Consider the following 18,169-nt stretch of genomic DNA (forward strand, 5'->3'; position numbering starts at 1 on the left):
ATATCTAAGACCCAGAAAGAACACAGCTTAGTTTTCAGATGCCATGTGGGGAATGCAATTAGAAATATCCCATCAACTAGGCAAATTCACGTGAAGTCACTAAAAGGGAAAAAATATAAAAGTAGAACACACCAAGCCCGTCAATCTTAGGATCACTTTTTTGACTGTAAGCAGACTGATTAGTTTTGTTTCTAATTTCCTGCACACTGTGCTGAATCTCTCTCTCTCTCATCATCTATTCCAATAGCATGATCAGATTACAGTAGAGACTCCACTAAGGGGAGGGAACATATATTTGCATTAATGGGCATATCGTAGTTTAGAACATCAAATCAGCAGTTTACCAGTGTACACCAGAAGAAAGACTTCTCTGTGCAGTAAAAATTCTAGCTATCTATGAAGATGTTAACACGTTGGATGTATTTTGAATCTCAGTCACTGTCAGAAAAAAGATCAGTTTAAATAACTGCTGTAACACTACATATGGAAAAGAGATATTTGATGTTTGGATAATATCTCTAACAAATTAGTGTGTCTGAGCAAAGCGTGGGGGAGGGAGAGCAGGAGGAAGCGTAAAGGTTCTTTTGCAAAAAACTTACATCTCCAATGATCTTTGCTGTCACAGTAGGAACTGCACCTGTTAATTAGAACAGCATAAACTTAATTTCTGTGTTGCCTAACAGCAGGGCCCTCTTCCTACAGAGGTCAAGTCTTAATTCCCACTGGGCCCAATTCTCTGTTGAATTTAATTAACATTATAGTTATTTACACCTATGCAAAGTGAATGTGAAACCCTCGCCATTCTAATCTGGTAGCATTTTACATTGGCTCTGCAGTGGTATAAGTGAAGGCACAAAGTGCAGGGCAATGAAGAACTGGGCCTGTTATCTTCAGTGAGAGCAGGACCTAATGCTGCCTATCAGATCTATGAGCAACCAAAATATAAGCCCAAGGAAAAAAAGATATAAAGACTTTGAAATTGAGTATTGAGGAATTCTACCTTGTAAGACGGTGTTGGAATTAACCGTGGGCTGGGCAGCAGGGGCACTTGCTAGGGATACCACGTTTGCTATGACTGGAGTTGAATCCTTCCTTAGAGAAGGAGGGCCTGATGAAGACGTTGGTGTCATGGAAAGGTTTGCTGTTTAGAAAAAGCAGAAGAAATACAGTGTAAGCATTAATATTACTGATAACAGGGCGTATTCATAGCTAGTCTAACATATGATGCAAGACCCACCCTCCACTCCAATATATACACTCTTATAGTTAAAAGCTTGTTGTAAGTGTCAACTGCAGGTTTTCAATTTAGATTAAAAAAAAATCTGTTTCTTTAAATTCCATATGCAAACCATGCTACCCAATCAGTGGGACATCTCAGATGTTCATCACAGCATGAAAGGACCTTTCTATTTGTATTATTATGTTTTATTACATAAGTGCCATAGGGCCAACTGAGAATGGGACTGCACTGTGCTAGGAACTGTACAAACTGTAGTATAAGAGACAGACCATGCCCAAAATCCTTATAATCTAAACAACTCAGGCGAATTGTAACCATGTCCTACAAGACTCTTCACTATCAAAGGTTTGTTTAAGTCCTTGACATTCATAATCCCCACGTTTACCATATTTCACAAAAGGTACTGTTCCTAGGAGTCTCTGGTACTAATCCGGACATGAGGCCAGATTTTCAGAAGTATTGCACACCTGTAGCACTTCTGTTTCAGATGAAGTTGCAGGTACTCTGAACTTCTGAAAATCAGGGCCATGGTACCTATCACTATCCTTACTACTTAAAACACACTAACTGACAAACTTTACACTACACCAGGAGTGTCAAATGTTTTAGTGACGGTGTGAGAGTATAAATTAAATTACTGAGTTACATATTACCCTCAATCCACAGCAAAAGTCCCACTGCTATCAATAGGAGATTTGCACAAGGATCAAGGGTAGAATATGGCCTGGAAGCATACAATACACTTTAATATTATTTATTATTTGGTGAGTAATTTACAGTGTTGCAGTCACTATCATTCACTGGCAGAATATGCCCCTCTTTAGGACCACTACTATTTCTCCCCTTTGTTTCTCTACCTCTTCCTGTCTTCCTCCCCTCTAACACTTCATTCCCTACAGCAACTCACAGTTCCTATTCCTTTGGGATGAACTTTCACCCTCCTTCCCATTCCATCTGCTCAAATAATCAGTGAGGAATAGCTACAGCTTACATCAAGCTTAACACTAATATTTTAAGAGTCAACACCTAACGAAACTGGAGCTCGGAGTCATTGTTTCAAAATGTCTGCACATTTGGGAAGACAACCCAGCACTGGTTAAACTGAGTTCACATTTGAAAGTTTGTCTTCGCAATCATGAGGTTTACAAATGTATTTTTTTTAATTAATACGTAGATTCTGCCAAATATAATGCTGCCATGTGGGCCGCTTCAAGAAAACCAGATGCCTGATATCTCTTCAATGGACATTACTCTAATCGAATGTGCTTTTGCGAACAGTGACACTCAAAAAATAATTTCTTATTTGTCTCGTTTTCTCTACATTGAGCATTTATGTCTACTTAACACGTAGAGAAATCTTGTTTCTCCGCTAGAGAGGATTCAAGTAACAAGAGGCAGAAAAGCCCTATATCAGTGTTTCTCAACCTGAGTGAGGAGGGATCACAAGTGCAAGGCCAGCATTAGGGGGTGGCAAGCAGGGCACTTGTCTGGGGCCTCATGCCACAGGGGGGCCTGTGAAGCTAAGTTATATGCTTCAGCCCCGGGCAGCAGGGCTCAGGCTTTGGTTTAGTAGAGGGTAAAAAAATATATTTATTTATTTTTTTAAAAGACCAAAGCGGGTTGCCAGCACAGAAAGGTTGAGAAACATGGCCCTGTATCATAGAATCATTTAGAAGGGACTGCTAGGGTCTAGTCTAACCCGCTGCCAAGATGCGGGATATACCTGAGTCCATCCAATGGCTATTCTCTCAGTAGGGGGTGTGTGCGTACATTATTTATGAAAAGATCCACTGAACTGAGTTTCCCCCGAAATGTACATACTGCATTATCCAAAGCAATTGTTCTGTTCTTATGTTCTAATTCACATCCTATTTTACCTGTGTTGTTCTGAGGTGGGGGTTCAGACACAGTTTGCTGATTACAGAACATCAAAATACAAAGCAGGTTGCAAAAATGTTTGATCTCCCCTTGCCATTTCATAGACTCACTGAGTTTACCTTGTCTTTTACAACCATCACACTTTGCCATCTAAAAAAAAAACAGCACAGGGAAAAAAATTAAAAAACTCAAATACCAGGATAACAATGCATGCATATAAGTGACCCCCTTCCCACCTACCTCCAAAAAAAGCTTTCAGCTTATATGCTGGTTACTTTTATAATAGCCGCAACATTTAGTGGCATTGCCACAAAACAGCCTAAGGAATGAGAGCATTATATGGTGTTCTCCTGCGAGGTTCCTCTATATGTAGAACTGGTGTTCACAACTTGTGGGGGGTGGGGGGCATTCAAAGCCACAAAGGGAACCTGGCACCCAACTCCCCTTTCTACCTTTGGCTATCTCCTCTGCAAAGCCTAGGAGCAGCACCAAAGACAATAAACAGGATTTTATAATTAAAGAGGCACAGGGTGGTGAGCTGAGTGTGCCCCAGAGTGAGTCAGAGAACAAGCAGGGCTGAAGACCCAAATAACCTGACTAATTCTGACAGTAAATGAAAAACACCAAAGAGCAAAGACTTCTTTTTCATTCAGCTCCCACAGATATGCACAATTTTAACGGAAGCAGAGATCCACTGTAGACAGTTTCACGCAGCTCTTGGGCTTCAGAAGTTCTTTTGTTATGGCATTTAAATTTCAGAAAGTGTCGCATGAAAGCTACTTACCTGATAAAACAAAACCGTAAATTTAGACATGCACTCTTCTGAGCAGAACTCCTCCATCTTCCCCCCAAAGTGATTCTGGACCAGTTTGGGGGAAGCCTGTAAACAGTAACTGCACATTTTACAGTGGTTTCCCCAACGTTTAGCCAAGTCGTGTTTATAGAGCAGTTTACAACCTAAGACATCAAAGGAAGAACAAAAAAAATTTTTTTATATCAAATTAAGGTGTTTATTTAGCTCTTGCAGTTAATTGTGACTTTTATAATCTATTTTAATATATTATCGTAAAGTATGGACAAAGACCTAGGAAGGTTAACAGATGAGATTTCTCATTTTCTTGCCCTAATTTTATGGCAGAATGCTTTCTGATAGGATTTACCTGACACACAGGCCTGCCTTTTCTTACCTTCACTACAGAATGGCTTGTCTATTCCTGAGAATCGCACTGTCTCCTTGATAATCTTCTCAATTTTGCAGTATGCACACATTGCCATTACACTACTTCTCTTCTTATATTCATCACAGCACGTCTTCCCACAAAACTGAAACATTTTACCCTGTAATTACATGAGAATAATGCAATTATGCAAAATCTTGTTTTCCCTCCAAAACCAGTATTTTTAAATAGTTAAAAAACAAAAAAAAACAAAAAAAAAACACATGTAAGGGATTTCTAGTGCTGGTGAAAGTCACCATTTGATAATGCTGGAGAATAAAGTCCGCAGAACAGGTGCAGCACAAGATGGGAGTGGAAAGGTTCCCACAGATGCACCCATCAATGTTCTTCACTCCTGATCGAAGGGATCATCTCTAGAGGCAAGAAGGAAAGCTGCCTACATAGTCATTTAATCCTTTGCCTTTCTTCTGAGGCAATCAAAAAGGAAGCAAATCAATGCCAATTCTGATGGTGGTTTTGCTGTAGTGAACCTACTACCCAAATCCCAGGATAGCTGGCCATAGCAAGACACCGAAGGACTATTGCCAGGTTATTGCCCCTCGTTAGGGTTTTGTGTCCGTTTCTGATTCAGAAAGATCTGCATGCAAAGCTCTAATCTTTATTACCTTGTAGTCAAGCAGTTCAGGTTTGGTTGCAAACAGTCGGTTACAGTGCTGACACTTGAGTTTCACAACAGTGCGGGCGAAAGTGACTTGCTGGGACTGAGCAGCGAGCCTCTGGAGACCAGCTGCAGCTGAGCTGCTCATGGGACTGGGGGAGACAGTCGAGGTAGTGCCACCTGATGCGGATACCGTTGCCCCAGAGGGAATGCTCACAATGACTTGACCCTGCGACAAGGGCACCACAGAGGAGGAGTTCATTCCTGCAGGCTTGTTGAACAAGTTCTGTTGGAAAGCAATTGAGGAAGGTATATTTTGCAACAGGAAACCCATGTCTTGGAGATTATAGCACTAGTCTGCCATTCTATTAATTGAACTTTGAAAGAAAGTCTAGACATGATACCTGAAAAGCTACAACACAGCTGTAACTGCAGAAATTGCGTATACTCCCATCTGACATAGCCAGGTGATACTGAGGGATTGCTGAAGTTTTACAGCTGTTACACTGAACTTGGACACCTGATGGAAAAACAATGAAAAAAGAAAACATAGTGAATAAACCCATGATTAAAAGCATTGCAAATGGCTTTATGCTGTGCATACAAAAAAACACCAAGCATTCTGAAGGACAAAGTTAGATATATCTAAGAAAGAATATGACCAACATCCTATAGAAAAAGCAGCAGCCAGAGTAGACTGAGCACTTTATGATATGTTGACATGAGCACTGCAATGGTGGTACATAAGTTCCTGCATTGCACTTTATTGTTAATTAATGCTCACAGTATTGCTGGCAGGTCAGTAAACATTTGCCCATTTTACAAGCGAAGCATCAGAGGGACAGAAGCTAAAGCCAAAGCGGGAATGAGTGTCAATCTGGAATGTTAAAATGCAAAAGCTCCGAGGCCCTCACCTGTCATTTGTGACACGTAAAACCCTCAACCCTTTTACAACAAAAAATAAAAATACAAAACCTGCTGTTTAAACAATAATACATTTGAAGGGTTTGGCAGAAACATGATGACCTATGTACAAGATACAGGAAGCAGAGTACTAGAGTGATTAAAGTCTTCCCAATGCTTTTGACTATATGAAAAGCTATAATTTTTTAAAATTATAATTGTAGTACTGGAACACGGTGTATGCAGAATGCAAAAGAATGTATGTTCCTTGATAAAATCCCATGATTAACTGGCGGAGAAAGAACTTGGCCTGCAAAGAACTGGAGTGTTTTACAAACAAAGGCCAACAAACAAACCAACAAACCATGCACTGGTTATCACCTCAGAACCATAATTTATGTACAATTTCATTGCAATTGTAGGCATGCCCATGACAAAACGGTGCACTTGAGTAGTGCACCCTGCCACTCACACCACACCTGTCTGTTTCATGCTTGTGAAGAGGAAGTACATTAAGATTTACAGGTATCTTCCTGCTCTCTGAAGTCATAGGAAATTCTGCACAGGTTGTTATTCTAGCAGACAGGGAACAGGATGTGAATTCGATATCAACACAGCAGATAGATCCACTTTTAGGGCTATCAGCATTCAAAGCATGCAAGTAAGTTTACACCCAAGTACACAAAAAGAAAAAGAGGTAGTAAACTAAAAGTTGATAAAACTTTAGCTTCTATTCTTTTTTCCTGGCAAAATAAGATAATATTTAAACTGGAAGCACTGCAAAGTTAATAGTTGTGTATACAACAAGGAAAAAACATAGCTTTTATTTCAGCCTATTATTCTAATGATTTTTTAAGCTTTGTTTTCAGGATGAACTAAGTTTGATCTAAAACTAGATGGAACTACAGATGTAAAACAAAAACAAAGGAATACAGTTACCTGCAGATGTAACCATTTTAACTCTGTAGGCTGACAAGCAGTTAACAGAGCAAAAGAGTTCGGTCTTTCCTAAATTATTTGTGCTCTCTATCATCTCAGCTGAAGATCTCAAAGACTTGCACAGTGCACAGGGTGTGATTTTTGCTGATTTCTGTGGAAAGAATAAAATAAGTCACTCATCTGGAGCTTAAAATTTGTATCTAACCTGCACATTTATGTACTAGAGTGATTAAATATGAGAGCCAGTGTATGTGAAGTTTGATTTCTTATGAAGTTATTGCAGTGTTTATTACTTACAATGTATTTCTTCACTGTAACCTTATGCTCCCTCATGTTTGTTTGTACTCCGTGTTTTATGTCTAGGTTGTAAGCCCGTCTTTTTATGTGTTTAAATAGTACCTAGCATAATAGTTCTGGGGCCTCTAGCCACTGCTGCAACACCAACAATTCCATTCATCTAGTAGCTTTGGTTGGAGTGTCTCAAATATTTTGCTAACGTTAACTTTCAACACACCAGTGAAGTAGGTACGCAATATTGCCATTTTTGCAGATGGAAAGATGAAGGCACAGACAGATGAAGTTACTTGCCATGGGACACAGTCAGTGGCAGGGCTGAGACTAGAGTCAACTACCATCTCCTATCCTTAAAAATGCATTTTGTTCTGTAATCAAGTAATATTGGAATTTTGTGGAAGGACACAAGGGAAAGATAGTTTAAATGCTTACATTGTATATAGTCCATCAAAGACAAGCAGTTGGTTAGAACTGGTTTATCAGTTGCGATAAATATATTTTGGGCATAAGTTATATACAAGCAATAAAAGATTTATTAACCTTTCGTTTTCTTTTTTTTATAAGCTTTGTAAATATTATGGTGGCGCCAGTAAGGTCTCCATAGTTAAGGTTATACTGAGATTCGTACAAACAGAACTAAAATCCCTTTTTTCACTGTTTAATTAATTTGGTTTCTTAATTTGTCCCAACAGCTCTTTGGAAGACAATTTAATTTTCCAGGTCATTTTCTGGATGAAATGTTCCTACTTTTCCAGAACAAACACTTAAAAAAAATCATTTTGAAATTTATCCCCTTTTTCTGACTTATGTAATCTGAATAATGGAACTGCAGGCTCTTCAAATTACATACTGCATGCTTACTCTAGCTACAGTTGAGGGAATTTTTTTCTAAAATAATTAATTTTTTTAGATGCTATTTGTCATAACATTTTTGTTTTAATTATAAATCAAAAGCTCGTGTCTTTAAGAGATACCATTATAATATCAGGTTTCAGAGGAACAGCCGTGTTAGTCTGTATTCGCAAAAAGAAAAGGAGTACTTGTGGCACCTTAGAGACTAACCAATTTATTTGAGCATGAGCTTTCGTGAGGTAAAGATAAATGAATAGGGAGATATGAATGACCCTATCATTGTCCCCTCCCACATTCCCCTTCACCCAACTCCCTTTACACAGTCATCTCTCCACTCCCACTGGCTCCCCACAACACTGCTTTCTGGAGTTGGAGGAACAGAAGAGGAGAGTGGGGATGTGGGTTTGTTAGAGATGGGAGGGTGCAGAGGGAGTCTAAGTCCCACCACTGATTTGCAACTGTACAAGCTGTACAACTACATTGTCTTAAAAATTTCTTCTAAAAAGGAGACGGGAGATAAAAAATTAAGGGGAAGGAAAAAAAAGAAAAAAAAAGAGGGAGGATGCAAGTGACCAAAACTTAAAATATGCTCAGCCATAGACTGAATTTCTTAAAGTCCTGGGAGAAGGTGAGGGGGGAGGGATTATTTGCATCGTTTGCAGGAACAGAACCTAAGAAATAAAAGAATAAAAAAAGGAAGGCTGGAGGCTGACATTAGTAGAGGACAGTTACAGTTGTGTGGGTGCCTTTGCTATACATTTCTTTAAATTGTTTGATTGCTTAAGTTTAGCCTTAACTAGTTTTTGGAGTCACATTCCTTTTTTAGAGATAAAAACATTCTTGTGATTTTGTACCCTTCAGTTATTGATATATACTCCCAAAATGTAACACCAGTTAATGGAGATTTTTCTCTGGGAATGTCAAAACAAAATATATACCAGTGATACTGAAACAATTATTTCATAGAGCTAATGGCTTTTAGCTGTAGAGCTATAAAATATTCACTATTCACATTAGAAAGCAACAATTAGCCAGCTATTATTAAAAAAAAAAGTTAGTTAAAAGGATCAGAAAGGGCAGTGAATCAAGCAGGGTTGGGAAGAGAGGAAACAAAGCCCCTCAACTCACTGTCATATGAAAATGTTTGAGATACATGTTCGTAACTCATTTATGCAGTACAAATGGGTTTCTCCAATGACATACAACATAAAACTTAAATTTGAAATCATTCTTTCCCAGATTTCTACTGCATAAAGATACATTTTTCTCCCTTTTCCCAGTTTCTTTCCATCTAAGACCTGTTCCTTGCTCTTTCATCCAGGTTTAGGCTACAATTTTCAGCAGTGATCATTGTTTTTGAAGGTACATTTTTGCATCTGCACATCAATTACCTGCAGATACAAATGCCACCATTTAATCAGCCAAGTACCTGATTTGCAGGCAGAGTCAAGTATCTTGACATCTTAATGGTGATACCTGAATGGACAATGCAAAAATGGAGGTTACATTTAAAATATCAGGGCCTTATTATTTATCTTCTATACAGAGCTACAAATCTACAGGGCACCATACTGTGGTAGGTAGGTGTCAAACAGGTGTCAAACAGGTAACTGGTTCCTACACTTAAGGACTTACAACCTAAAGACAACAAAACAAGGGGGATAGCCATTAGAGCTTGAGTGTTCAACATAGGGTTCTCTTAGAGACAGGCTTGAGATATAGTTTGGATGTCAATTTGAATTTCTCCAAAGTTAGTGATGTCTGGATATGAGATTTTGGTTCAGGTCTATTTCTAGTTTATCAGAGGTGGAGTCAGAGGAAGCTTAGCATCTGCTGGTAGCCGTTCTAGGCATGCAAGGTAGCATGAAAAAAGGTATGGAGACAAAGTGACATGTTTGAGCAGAGCTTGAGAAATTAAAGGGCAGAGATGTATTCAGGACAGAGTTAATGAGAAGCCTTCAGTTGGTCTATTCTAAAGTCTACACTTATCAATTAAAGTAACTTCTCAATCGATGGGGCACATGAAGTTTTAGGAGTATCAAAAAAAAAGTACCTGTTTGTACCCGGTAACACATGTTGAACTGCAGAACTTCTTTGACTGTCCTTCTATTTGAAGAACGTGGCATTGGCCAGAGCCACTGTAACAGTAGCCCCCGCAATTCTCACAGCAGTTCATAGTCAGGTTATTAGCAGAACGGAACTTGGAGAAGCAGGCATCACTGCAGAGTTTGTGTACAACATTCTGATAATTCACTTCATGTCTAATCTAAAAGAATAAAAAGTAAAATAGTTAGTGTCTGAGATATTAAACTGTTCTGATCTGCAGGAAATTCAAACTAGAAAGTAGAAGTTACATATAAATTACCACTGCATTCTTCTGGCACATGCTGCACTTGGTTGAAATGCTGTTAGTATGAATAGTAACAACAGGTTTCCTTTTCAATTCATATGTAGAAAGACATGACTGGCTGCAGAAATCCTTGCTGGAGTTTGTATTGTCAAACTGCGCAGTGATCACATCCTTTGGATTTAGGATCTCTCTATTTAAATTAAAAAAAAAAAAAATTAAAAGACAGATCAGCTTGATACATCTGTGGCCCTTGGCAGACCAAACGCATTCTCTGTAATAGCAGTAGTGCAGTAGTAAGAGAGTGTGACACTCTCTCACTCCCATGGGCTTTATTTCAATACAGTAGCCTTTCTCAACTATAAAACCCGCAGAATACACTGAAACAAACTTCTTTGTTTAAAAATCTTACTCTCAAATTGCTGACTTTGTAAATCTGAAGGTAACAAATCTGTTATTGAGGAAGTCACAGTGATATAAACAAAGTAGCATTCACTATGAAAAGTGACTTTTGTAACTAAAAATACCACATATGAATAACTCTCCTTGATAATCAGATCCTGCCACAATTAGGCTCAGAGGCTATTCATCTGCCTCAGATTATGGTATATATTACATATTGATGAAAGCTTGAACAGCTACACCCAAAATTTCTCTTGGTTTAGTTTGGAGATAAGGAGACAAAAGAAGATATGGTTTATAGGCATTAAAACTGCTTCTGTAGCAGTAGACAACAAATCCTGGTTCAATGGTACTTTCTTATTCAGAACAGGTTTTTCAAATTATGCCTATAAAGGGCAAAGTTTCTTTTTCCATACCTGACAGGAGTTGTGAGCATCTGACTTAGGTCATGATATCCCCATAACTAGAAACTTATTTCATGCTCAATAATTTCATTTCTTCAGCTCAGCAAGGGTTAGATATTATATAATGAAGTGCCACCTGCGTGCTCTCAGGTGGCTTCTTTGGTCAAAAACTTAATGGACAAAACATTACCTTGCAAAGTGGAGAGACTACCCCTATTGCTAAGTTTGATAAATAGCTTAGAGAGCTAGAATTTGTAGGGAATCTCATGAAATACAAGCTATCAATTACATTCAACTACTAAACTTGATTTTACTTCATTGACTTTAGTAATTTAATTGTTTTAAGTTGAAGAGCATCTGTTAAATGCATTCTCAAAATATATTTAAAAACTTGAAGAAGTCTAATTTTGTATATGATTATTTTTAGAATGGGGGAAGGGGACCAAGTACCTTTTGAGAGGCAAACTTTTATTTCCTGTCGATTTTAACTGGAAAAAAGAAGGTGTGCATATCAGGGTAAGCGTTTTAAAAAATATATGTAGTTGCATACAACAGCCCATTTGCAGTGACAGAAAACCCAGTTCACACTACCATTTGCAGACAGCTCAATCAGCAGAGGCAGAGAATGAAATGTATTTCTGAAAGGAAAGACTGGTGGTAGAAGTGGATACTGGGGGGCCAGAGGAGGAAGGAGAGGATGTAAAATAGTGATCCCTAACAAGCTAACTTTTCTTCACAAACAAAGCCTTTAATTATTCATCTGAATGTTAGTTATTACTAGAACTAGCTAGAACACTGCTTTACTTTGAGCAGCTTGAGCACGTCTTCTTTGTAGAAGCTGGTGGACGAGAAGCTGGAACAGTGTATCCAGTGAGGCACAGTGTGGAGCAGAAGAGCTGAGTAGAGCCTTTCCTCTGGTACGCCGTTTGTCCCTTCTGGAGGATTTTTTTACAGCCAGAACAGGAAACCCGAATGGCTGTGGTTGGAACTGAAGGCAGCATTTTACTCATGCCAGAGGATGCCACAGCAGGCTGGAAACCTGATGTCAACTGTGGAGCTAGAAAAACAAGAGGAAATATATATTAACAGCCAGTATGTACTGGGTGAAATTCACCCTGTGCAGAAGGCCAGCCTCTGCATTTGAGGGACTAACTGGGATTTCAGTAATGCACAAGCTTTGTCCATACATACGTATATATGCGCCTTGTCCTGGCCTTCTGCACAGGAGCAAATTCCACCCATTGTTATAATTAAATACATACTTTTACACCCCTTCCAGATTTAATTCTCTCTTGGGTTCTGAAATACAAGCATTTTGTAGGTTCCAACTGAAGAGTGTCCAGAGTGTCTAGAAGCTCAACCAGACTTCATTCTGCTGCAGTTAGATAGCAAATGAAAAGCATGCTAACCCACGGCGTCATTTTTTGAAGTTGAAACATGTGGAAGATTTAATTACATTTGGTCTTTCCTGTTCCTTACCAAGAGGACTGCCACTGACTGAAAATACAGCACTGATCTTCAGCTCCCCTTCCTGAGTTTTTGGCTGCTGGCCGTACTCCTGAACAAAGGGAAAAGGAGACCAAATAAACAAACCTAACAAAAAGTGACATTAAAACAAATGAAAGGACATCAATTCCTTCATAATGTGCTACTAAATACAAGATCCAAGAAACCAAAAAAAATGAGAACTCTTCATAAACTTCTATGTCAAAAATCAAGGGCCAGAGACATACCAGACATTGTTGCATACAAAAACCATATATATACCCACTGCGTTCTCAAAGCTCACATTGGTGTATGCAAATTGTGTAGTGCTGTGTGGAGATTTCATAGCATGAATTATATGTCCCCTTCGTCAGTTATATTTTCAAGACACTTTGATGGCCAAGTCTTAAAACAAATCCATGCTTCTCCCCAAATAATTAGCAGTTATTAGAGAGCTTTTCAGTTACAAAGCATGTTGCAACTTATTGTTCTTGCCCTTGCCTTGTAAAATAGAGGCAAGTACAGTCCTCAATTTACATATGAGAAAACAGAGATTAACGACATGAGGAAGTCACTTAAAGGGAGTAGATGTGGGAACTAAAATGAGGTGTTCCTGTCTTCTATTCAGATCATGCACCCCTACTTGCTCTCTCCAGACATTTAAACCAAACAGCAGCCACCACCCAGAAGCAAGGCACATTCTATATGCAGATTCTAAAGTCTAAAACAATAGTTTCATGGAACTATATAAATGTTTAAACAATTTTCAAAACACACAACACATTCAATGTTCTATAAAGGAATCTACAAGGCAGATAAAGTTTATCCTATTTCCAGGCATGTGGGGGCAGTAAAATCCACATACTGTGTATAATGTCAAGCTTTATAATATTTCTATTGGGGATGGAGGAAATTCCAAACTTGTTTACTAAGACAACTGAGTTACGTCTCTTAGAATTTCCCACAAGAACACCCAGGGATACTAGTTCCCTTTGGGAACTGACGGACTGCAACATTTAAAGTTTCTTCTCTTTTTAAAGTGAAGTTTTATCCGTGTGCACCAGAACAGAGCTTTTTTTTTTTTTTTTTTTAACTATAAAAAAAAAAAACCAACTGTAAAACAACTGAAAACCACTACAGCTTTTAAGGTTTACAAATCAGCTGTAAACAGACATTTTAACAACTTTAATTATAGTGTTAGCTGCAGGCACTGTTGGTAATGGGAACAGGATCACATCCTGATGTCCATCATGTATGATTAGGTTCTCAGAGAGCAAAATTTCAAAGCAATACAATTGAGCTAAAAATTAGAAAGCATCAGCCTTGAAAATCACTTGCAGCAAAGTCTGCTGTGTATTTCAGACTGAAGAAAAAACACATTCCCAACTTAACAAAGCCAAATTAAGAAAATCCTCACCAGCTTCCACATCCTCAGTAACAAATAAAGATGAATACTATAGCGTTCTTTTACCCAAGTGATTTGTGTGTCTAAGAATTTAAACTTCATATATCTTAGTTTCCAAGTCTTCACTGACATTGATCAATATGACCTTTGATAAGCAAAGGATATCCTGCATTAAGTTCTGCTTTCATAGCCAAACCGTACAGCCTGAAATAAGAATCTGAAAATTATTACACACAAGAATGAATGTTTAAATTACAGTGAACAAAATAAATAAAAAATAAATCAATGTTGTATTCTCCAACCAAACACTGACACAGATACCAACTAACAAGTCCTAGAGTAAACGAGATTCATGAAATATTTTGTCAAATAATTTGGAATAATACATACACTTGAGAAAAAAAATAATCACAAAATGTTCATGAACTTTGCACAAACAAAATGAGGTGAAATTTGAATGAATAGTTGTTACAAATGATATTTCCAGCTTTAACCAGTACACAGGAAACTTCTTCTTTACATTTATCTATGAATAACATCTTTGTTCACTTGGACCCAGAAGGCACCATAGTGCAAGTTTATAAAGATTTTCAAAGAAAAATAAATGGAAAGACTAAAAGGGGCAGATAGAGAAGAAAGAGTACAAAAAGGTACAGAAAGAACAAAACAAAAAAATCCACCACTAAACAAAACCACCAAAACACAGGCAGCAGCGTCAATACTATCAGTATTTACAAACCCTAACCTTGTTCTCCTCTTACCTAGAGAATAATTATTCTCACACACACACACACACACACACACACACTCTTTTTAAAAGCCTTAGGCAAACACTAATTACCCTATGAGGATGATATTATACCAATATTAGGAATGAGGAAGACTGAGGCATTGTCAAATCAAATGATTTGCTTAAGGCCACAAAACGATCAAGTGACAAAGATAGGTTAGAACTTTTAAAATCCTGCCCATGCCCCCCTGCCACCATATTCAATCCACTAGCCCAGTGGTGCCCAACTTATTACACAGGAGGGCCACATAAACCTACGGAGGGCCACATAAACCTAAGCACAGTCTTGTGTGGGAGGCCAAACAGATTCTACATATTTTAATAAGATTTAAACTCACCTGTACTGATTTATATTTTAAGTTCAGTTTGTTTCGTATGTATTTAGATAGACTAGTTGTTCCCAAACTTGTTCCGCCGCTTGTGCAGGGAAAGCCCCTGGTGGGCCGGGCCGGGCTGTTTACCTGCCATGTCCGCAGGTTCGGCCAATCGCGGTTCCCAGTGGTCGCGGTTCGTTGCTTCAGGCGCAGCAGCAAACCGCGGCCAGTGGGAGCCACGATCAGCCGAACCTGTGGACGTGGCAGGTAAACTGGCCCAGCCTGGCCCGCCAGGGGCTTTCCCTGCACAAGCAACGGAACAAGTTTGGGAACCACTGAGAACGACAATACTGTATATAGAAACAACCTATTTATACATTTGTGTAAACTAAAATGACGACAAAACGCTAATGAATCGGCCATTAGTATATTGTGCTGAAGCAGGCTGCGGGCCTTAGGAAATGCACTGGTGGGCCATGTATGGCCCACAGGCCGTCGGTTGGGCACCATTGCATTAGACCAATGGTTCTCAACCTTAGAATCATTCAACTTTTTTCCGTATGGTCACAAAAATTTCTATAAAGTTCAAGAAAGCATTTAAGCATACACTTAAATGTTCCTATAACTGAAGTCAAGTCAATGGGAGTTAAGCATGTGGCTAATTGCTTTTGTGAATCAAGGCCTCTACGGGTATGTCTACACAGGGATAAAAGACCCAGGGCACAGCTGCAGCTGGCCTGGGCTCATTGGACTCAGGCTCTGGGGTTGAAAATACTACTATGTAGACGTTTGGGATTGGGCCCCACAAGCCTGAGCCAGCTGATCTGGGCCACCCACAGGTTTTTTATCCCCATGTAGACAATCCCTAAGCTCTATTTCCAAAAAATTGTTTCTAGCCTTTATGCTTATGAAGGTAATCTTTCAGATGTAAACAGCAGATGTAGTCTATTTTTATATACTGCTAAGGTGTGACAATTCACAAAATAGTCAATAAAAACCATGAATTATACTTTAGATTTTTTAAACATGACATTGCCATGGGCTGGACCGAAGTGTCTACTTTAGCCACAAATGACATCATAAACTTATATGCAGTGCTATGGTTTTAAAAAATTATGTATTACGGCATTTTTGTTTTTACCTAACAAACAGTATGAAACATTCTGGGATACGGGGTCATGGGAGGAAAAAAGCTGTTTGGTTTTGGGACTGGGGCTAGTAAAAGACAGAGAATCCCTGCACTAAGATGTACTGCCTGTAGGACTAAGCTTCAACCAACAACCAAGCGCAAGATTTAATTCATACCCAGTTTACAGGACTGGGTGTAAGGAACCAGAATATAAGAAGTAGCGGCAGCCTTACCTCAGCGTTATCAGGTTCGTCTTTAATTTTGTCTAACAGTCCCTGCTGTGGTGCTATCGCTTTATCATATTCATCATCCAAAGGCTCTTCCTTAATTCTAATATTTGATGCAAAGGAATTCCCCAGCTCCTGACCAATGGATTCCTTACTCGCAAACAGGTAGCTAGACTCCTGAAGCACAATAATATGGAAAAGAATGACACAATATCCAACGTTTAGATGACCATTTCCTGTATGTCTGTAACTATTCCCTTCCCTCTTCAAATGCTTTGGCTCTTGTGAACAAAGCAACAGACACTTAAAACCGGCAGGCTCTACAAATCTAGGATGAAATCACAGCCTCGCTGAAGTCAATGGTAAAACTCCCACAGACTTCAGTAGGGTCAGGATTTCATCTATTAAGCAGTTTTTCCACATAAGAACGGCAGTACTCGGTCAGACCAAAGGTCCATCGGCCCAGTACCCTCTCCTCCGACAGCGGACAATGCCAGGTGAGCCAGAGGAAACGAACAGAACAGGTAATCATTAAGTGATCCTTTCCATCGCTAGTCCCAGCTTCGAGCAAACGGCACGGGGCACTGCAGAAGAGCTCACCACACAGGGACCACTTGTGTAGTAGTTGGTCTCTAAATGATGTGTACAGCAACTTTACTATCAAGGGCCCCCATCCAAAGAGGGTGGGAAAAATTAAAATAATCTGCATTTGATCTTTCAAAGTAGTAAAAATGTATATGGAGACAAACTGCAAATATTTTTTAAAAATTCAGTTTTAAAGTTACACTCACACATAAAACAGTTATTTGGAAATACCCAAAACAAATACATTTTGCTATACCAAAAAAAACACCCCTGAGAGATCCATAACTTACCCTGAAGTTAGTTTCTGGAATCTGTGGTGCTAACTGTGTCCGTAACGTTTCTTCTACTTGATTAGTAACTGGGGAAAATGTATATTAAAGTGAATACAATTCTTAGACAAAACTGCTTCAAATCTGTCTTGGGTCTCTGAATATCTCCAATGTATTATAATCAAACTTCTCCTTCTCTTCCTTCCCAAAGCAGGTCAAATATAATGCTCAAGCAGAATTAAGATTTTTGTTCTTCGATTAGACAATTTATTTCCCCACATCAGTGAAATGGTCATAAAATTCTGAATTCTCCCTGTGGGTTATTTGCATCCGAATGAACTCTGAGGATCCTGCCATGTTTCTGCATTTACATTTATATCTGGCTATTGATTTTTTCAAAACAAGGAAACAAAAACAACTCATCTATTTCTTGCTTTTCTGCCCCTTTCCCTCACTCCATAAGCACTAGCAGCTAATACATGATGAGATGTATTCAGTGCATGCTCTTCGTAAAATGTTCAAAGATACTGCATTTGTTACATAAGTCTAGCAAGTTTGTGAACATTTATTATAGTTGTCACAGTTAGTGGCCACTTTACTCAAGGTTGCAAAAAGAGTTTCTGAGAGTTTCAACTTTAAGCTCATCATAATTTTCCAAAATATGCCCCTCTGGGACAGAAATATTTTGTGATTCAGACATAAACTGAGATTGTAAGACATTGATTTTAAAATACTTGTAGAGTTACAAGCCTTTGAAAATGCAGGATTGGGTATGCACAGCAGTAAATACCCGAGATGTACATTGTGCAGAACACTAAAAGGCAGCAATCAGAAACCTCTCATTCCAGGACCAGTCTTACAGCCTACTTT

At 38.8% G+C, this 18,169-nt stretch overlaps 1 protein-coding gene across 10 annotated transcripts in view; it reads right to left on the minus strand.

Moving 5' to 3' along the window:
• LOC140900495 (zinc finger MYM-type protein 4) overlaps positions 1-18,169 on the minus strand; it is a 55,774-nt gene that overhangs the window by 17,189 nt on the left and 20,416 nt on the right. For 9 of the 10 annotated variants that reach the window (XM_073317856.1, XM_073317858.1, XM_073317859.1 and 6 more), the window contains 14 exons: positions 17,321-17,388; positions 16,452-16,622; positions 12,575-12,653; positions 11,900-12,152; positions 10,308-10,482; positions 9,996-10,208; positions 6,797-6,947; positions 5,359-5,474; positions 4,962-5,240; positions 4,306-4,456; positions 3,903-4,075; positions 3,118-3,268; positions 1,001-1,141; positions 600-637 (listed from right to left, as the gene is read on the minus strand). In XM_073317856.1, coding sequence (XP_073173957.1) covers positions 600-637; positions 1,001-1,141; positions 3,118-3,268; positions 3,903-4,075; positions 4,306-4,456; positions 4,962-5,240; positions 5,359-5,474; positions 6,797-6,947; positions 9,996-10,208; positions 10,308-10,482; positions 11,900-12,152; positions 12,575-12,653; positions 16,452-16,622; positions 17,321-17,388 — 2,159 coding nt within the window. Of the gene's footprint in view, positions 1-599; positions 638-1,000; positions 1,142-3,117; positions 3,269-3,902; positions 4,076-4,305; positions 4,457-4,961; positions 5,241-5,358; positions 5,475-6,796; positions 6,948-9,995; positions 10,209-10,307; positions 10,483-11,899; positions 12,153-12,357; positions 12,481-12,574; positions 12,654-16,451; positions 16,623-17,320; positions 17,389-18,169 lie in introns of those variants that run through there. The other variant, XM_073317862.1, reaches the window with a different exon arrangement.

This window comes from Lepidochelys kempii, chromosome 19, assembly GCF_965140265.1.
Source record: "Lepidochelys kempii isolate rLepKem1 chromosome 19, rLepKem1.hap2, whole genome shotgun sequence".
Taxonomy (NCBI): domain Eukaryota; kingdom Metazoa; phylum Chordata; order Testudines; family Cheloniidae; genus Lepidochelys; species Lepidochelys kempii.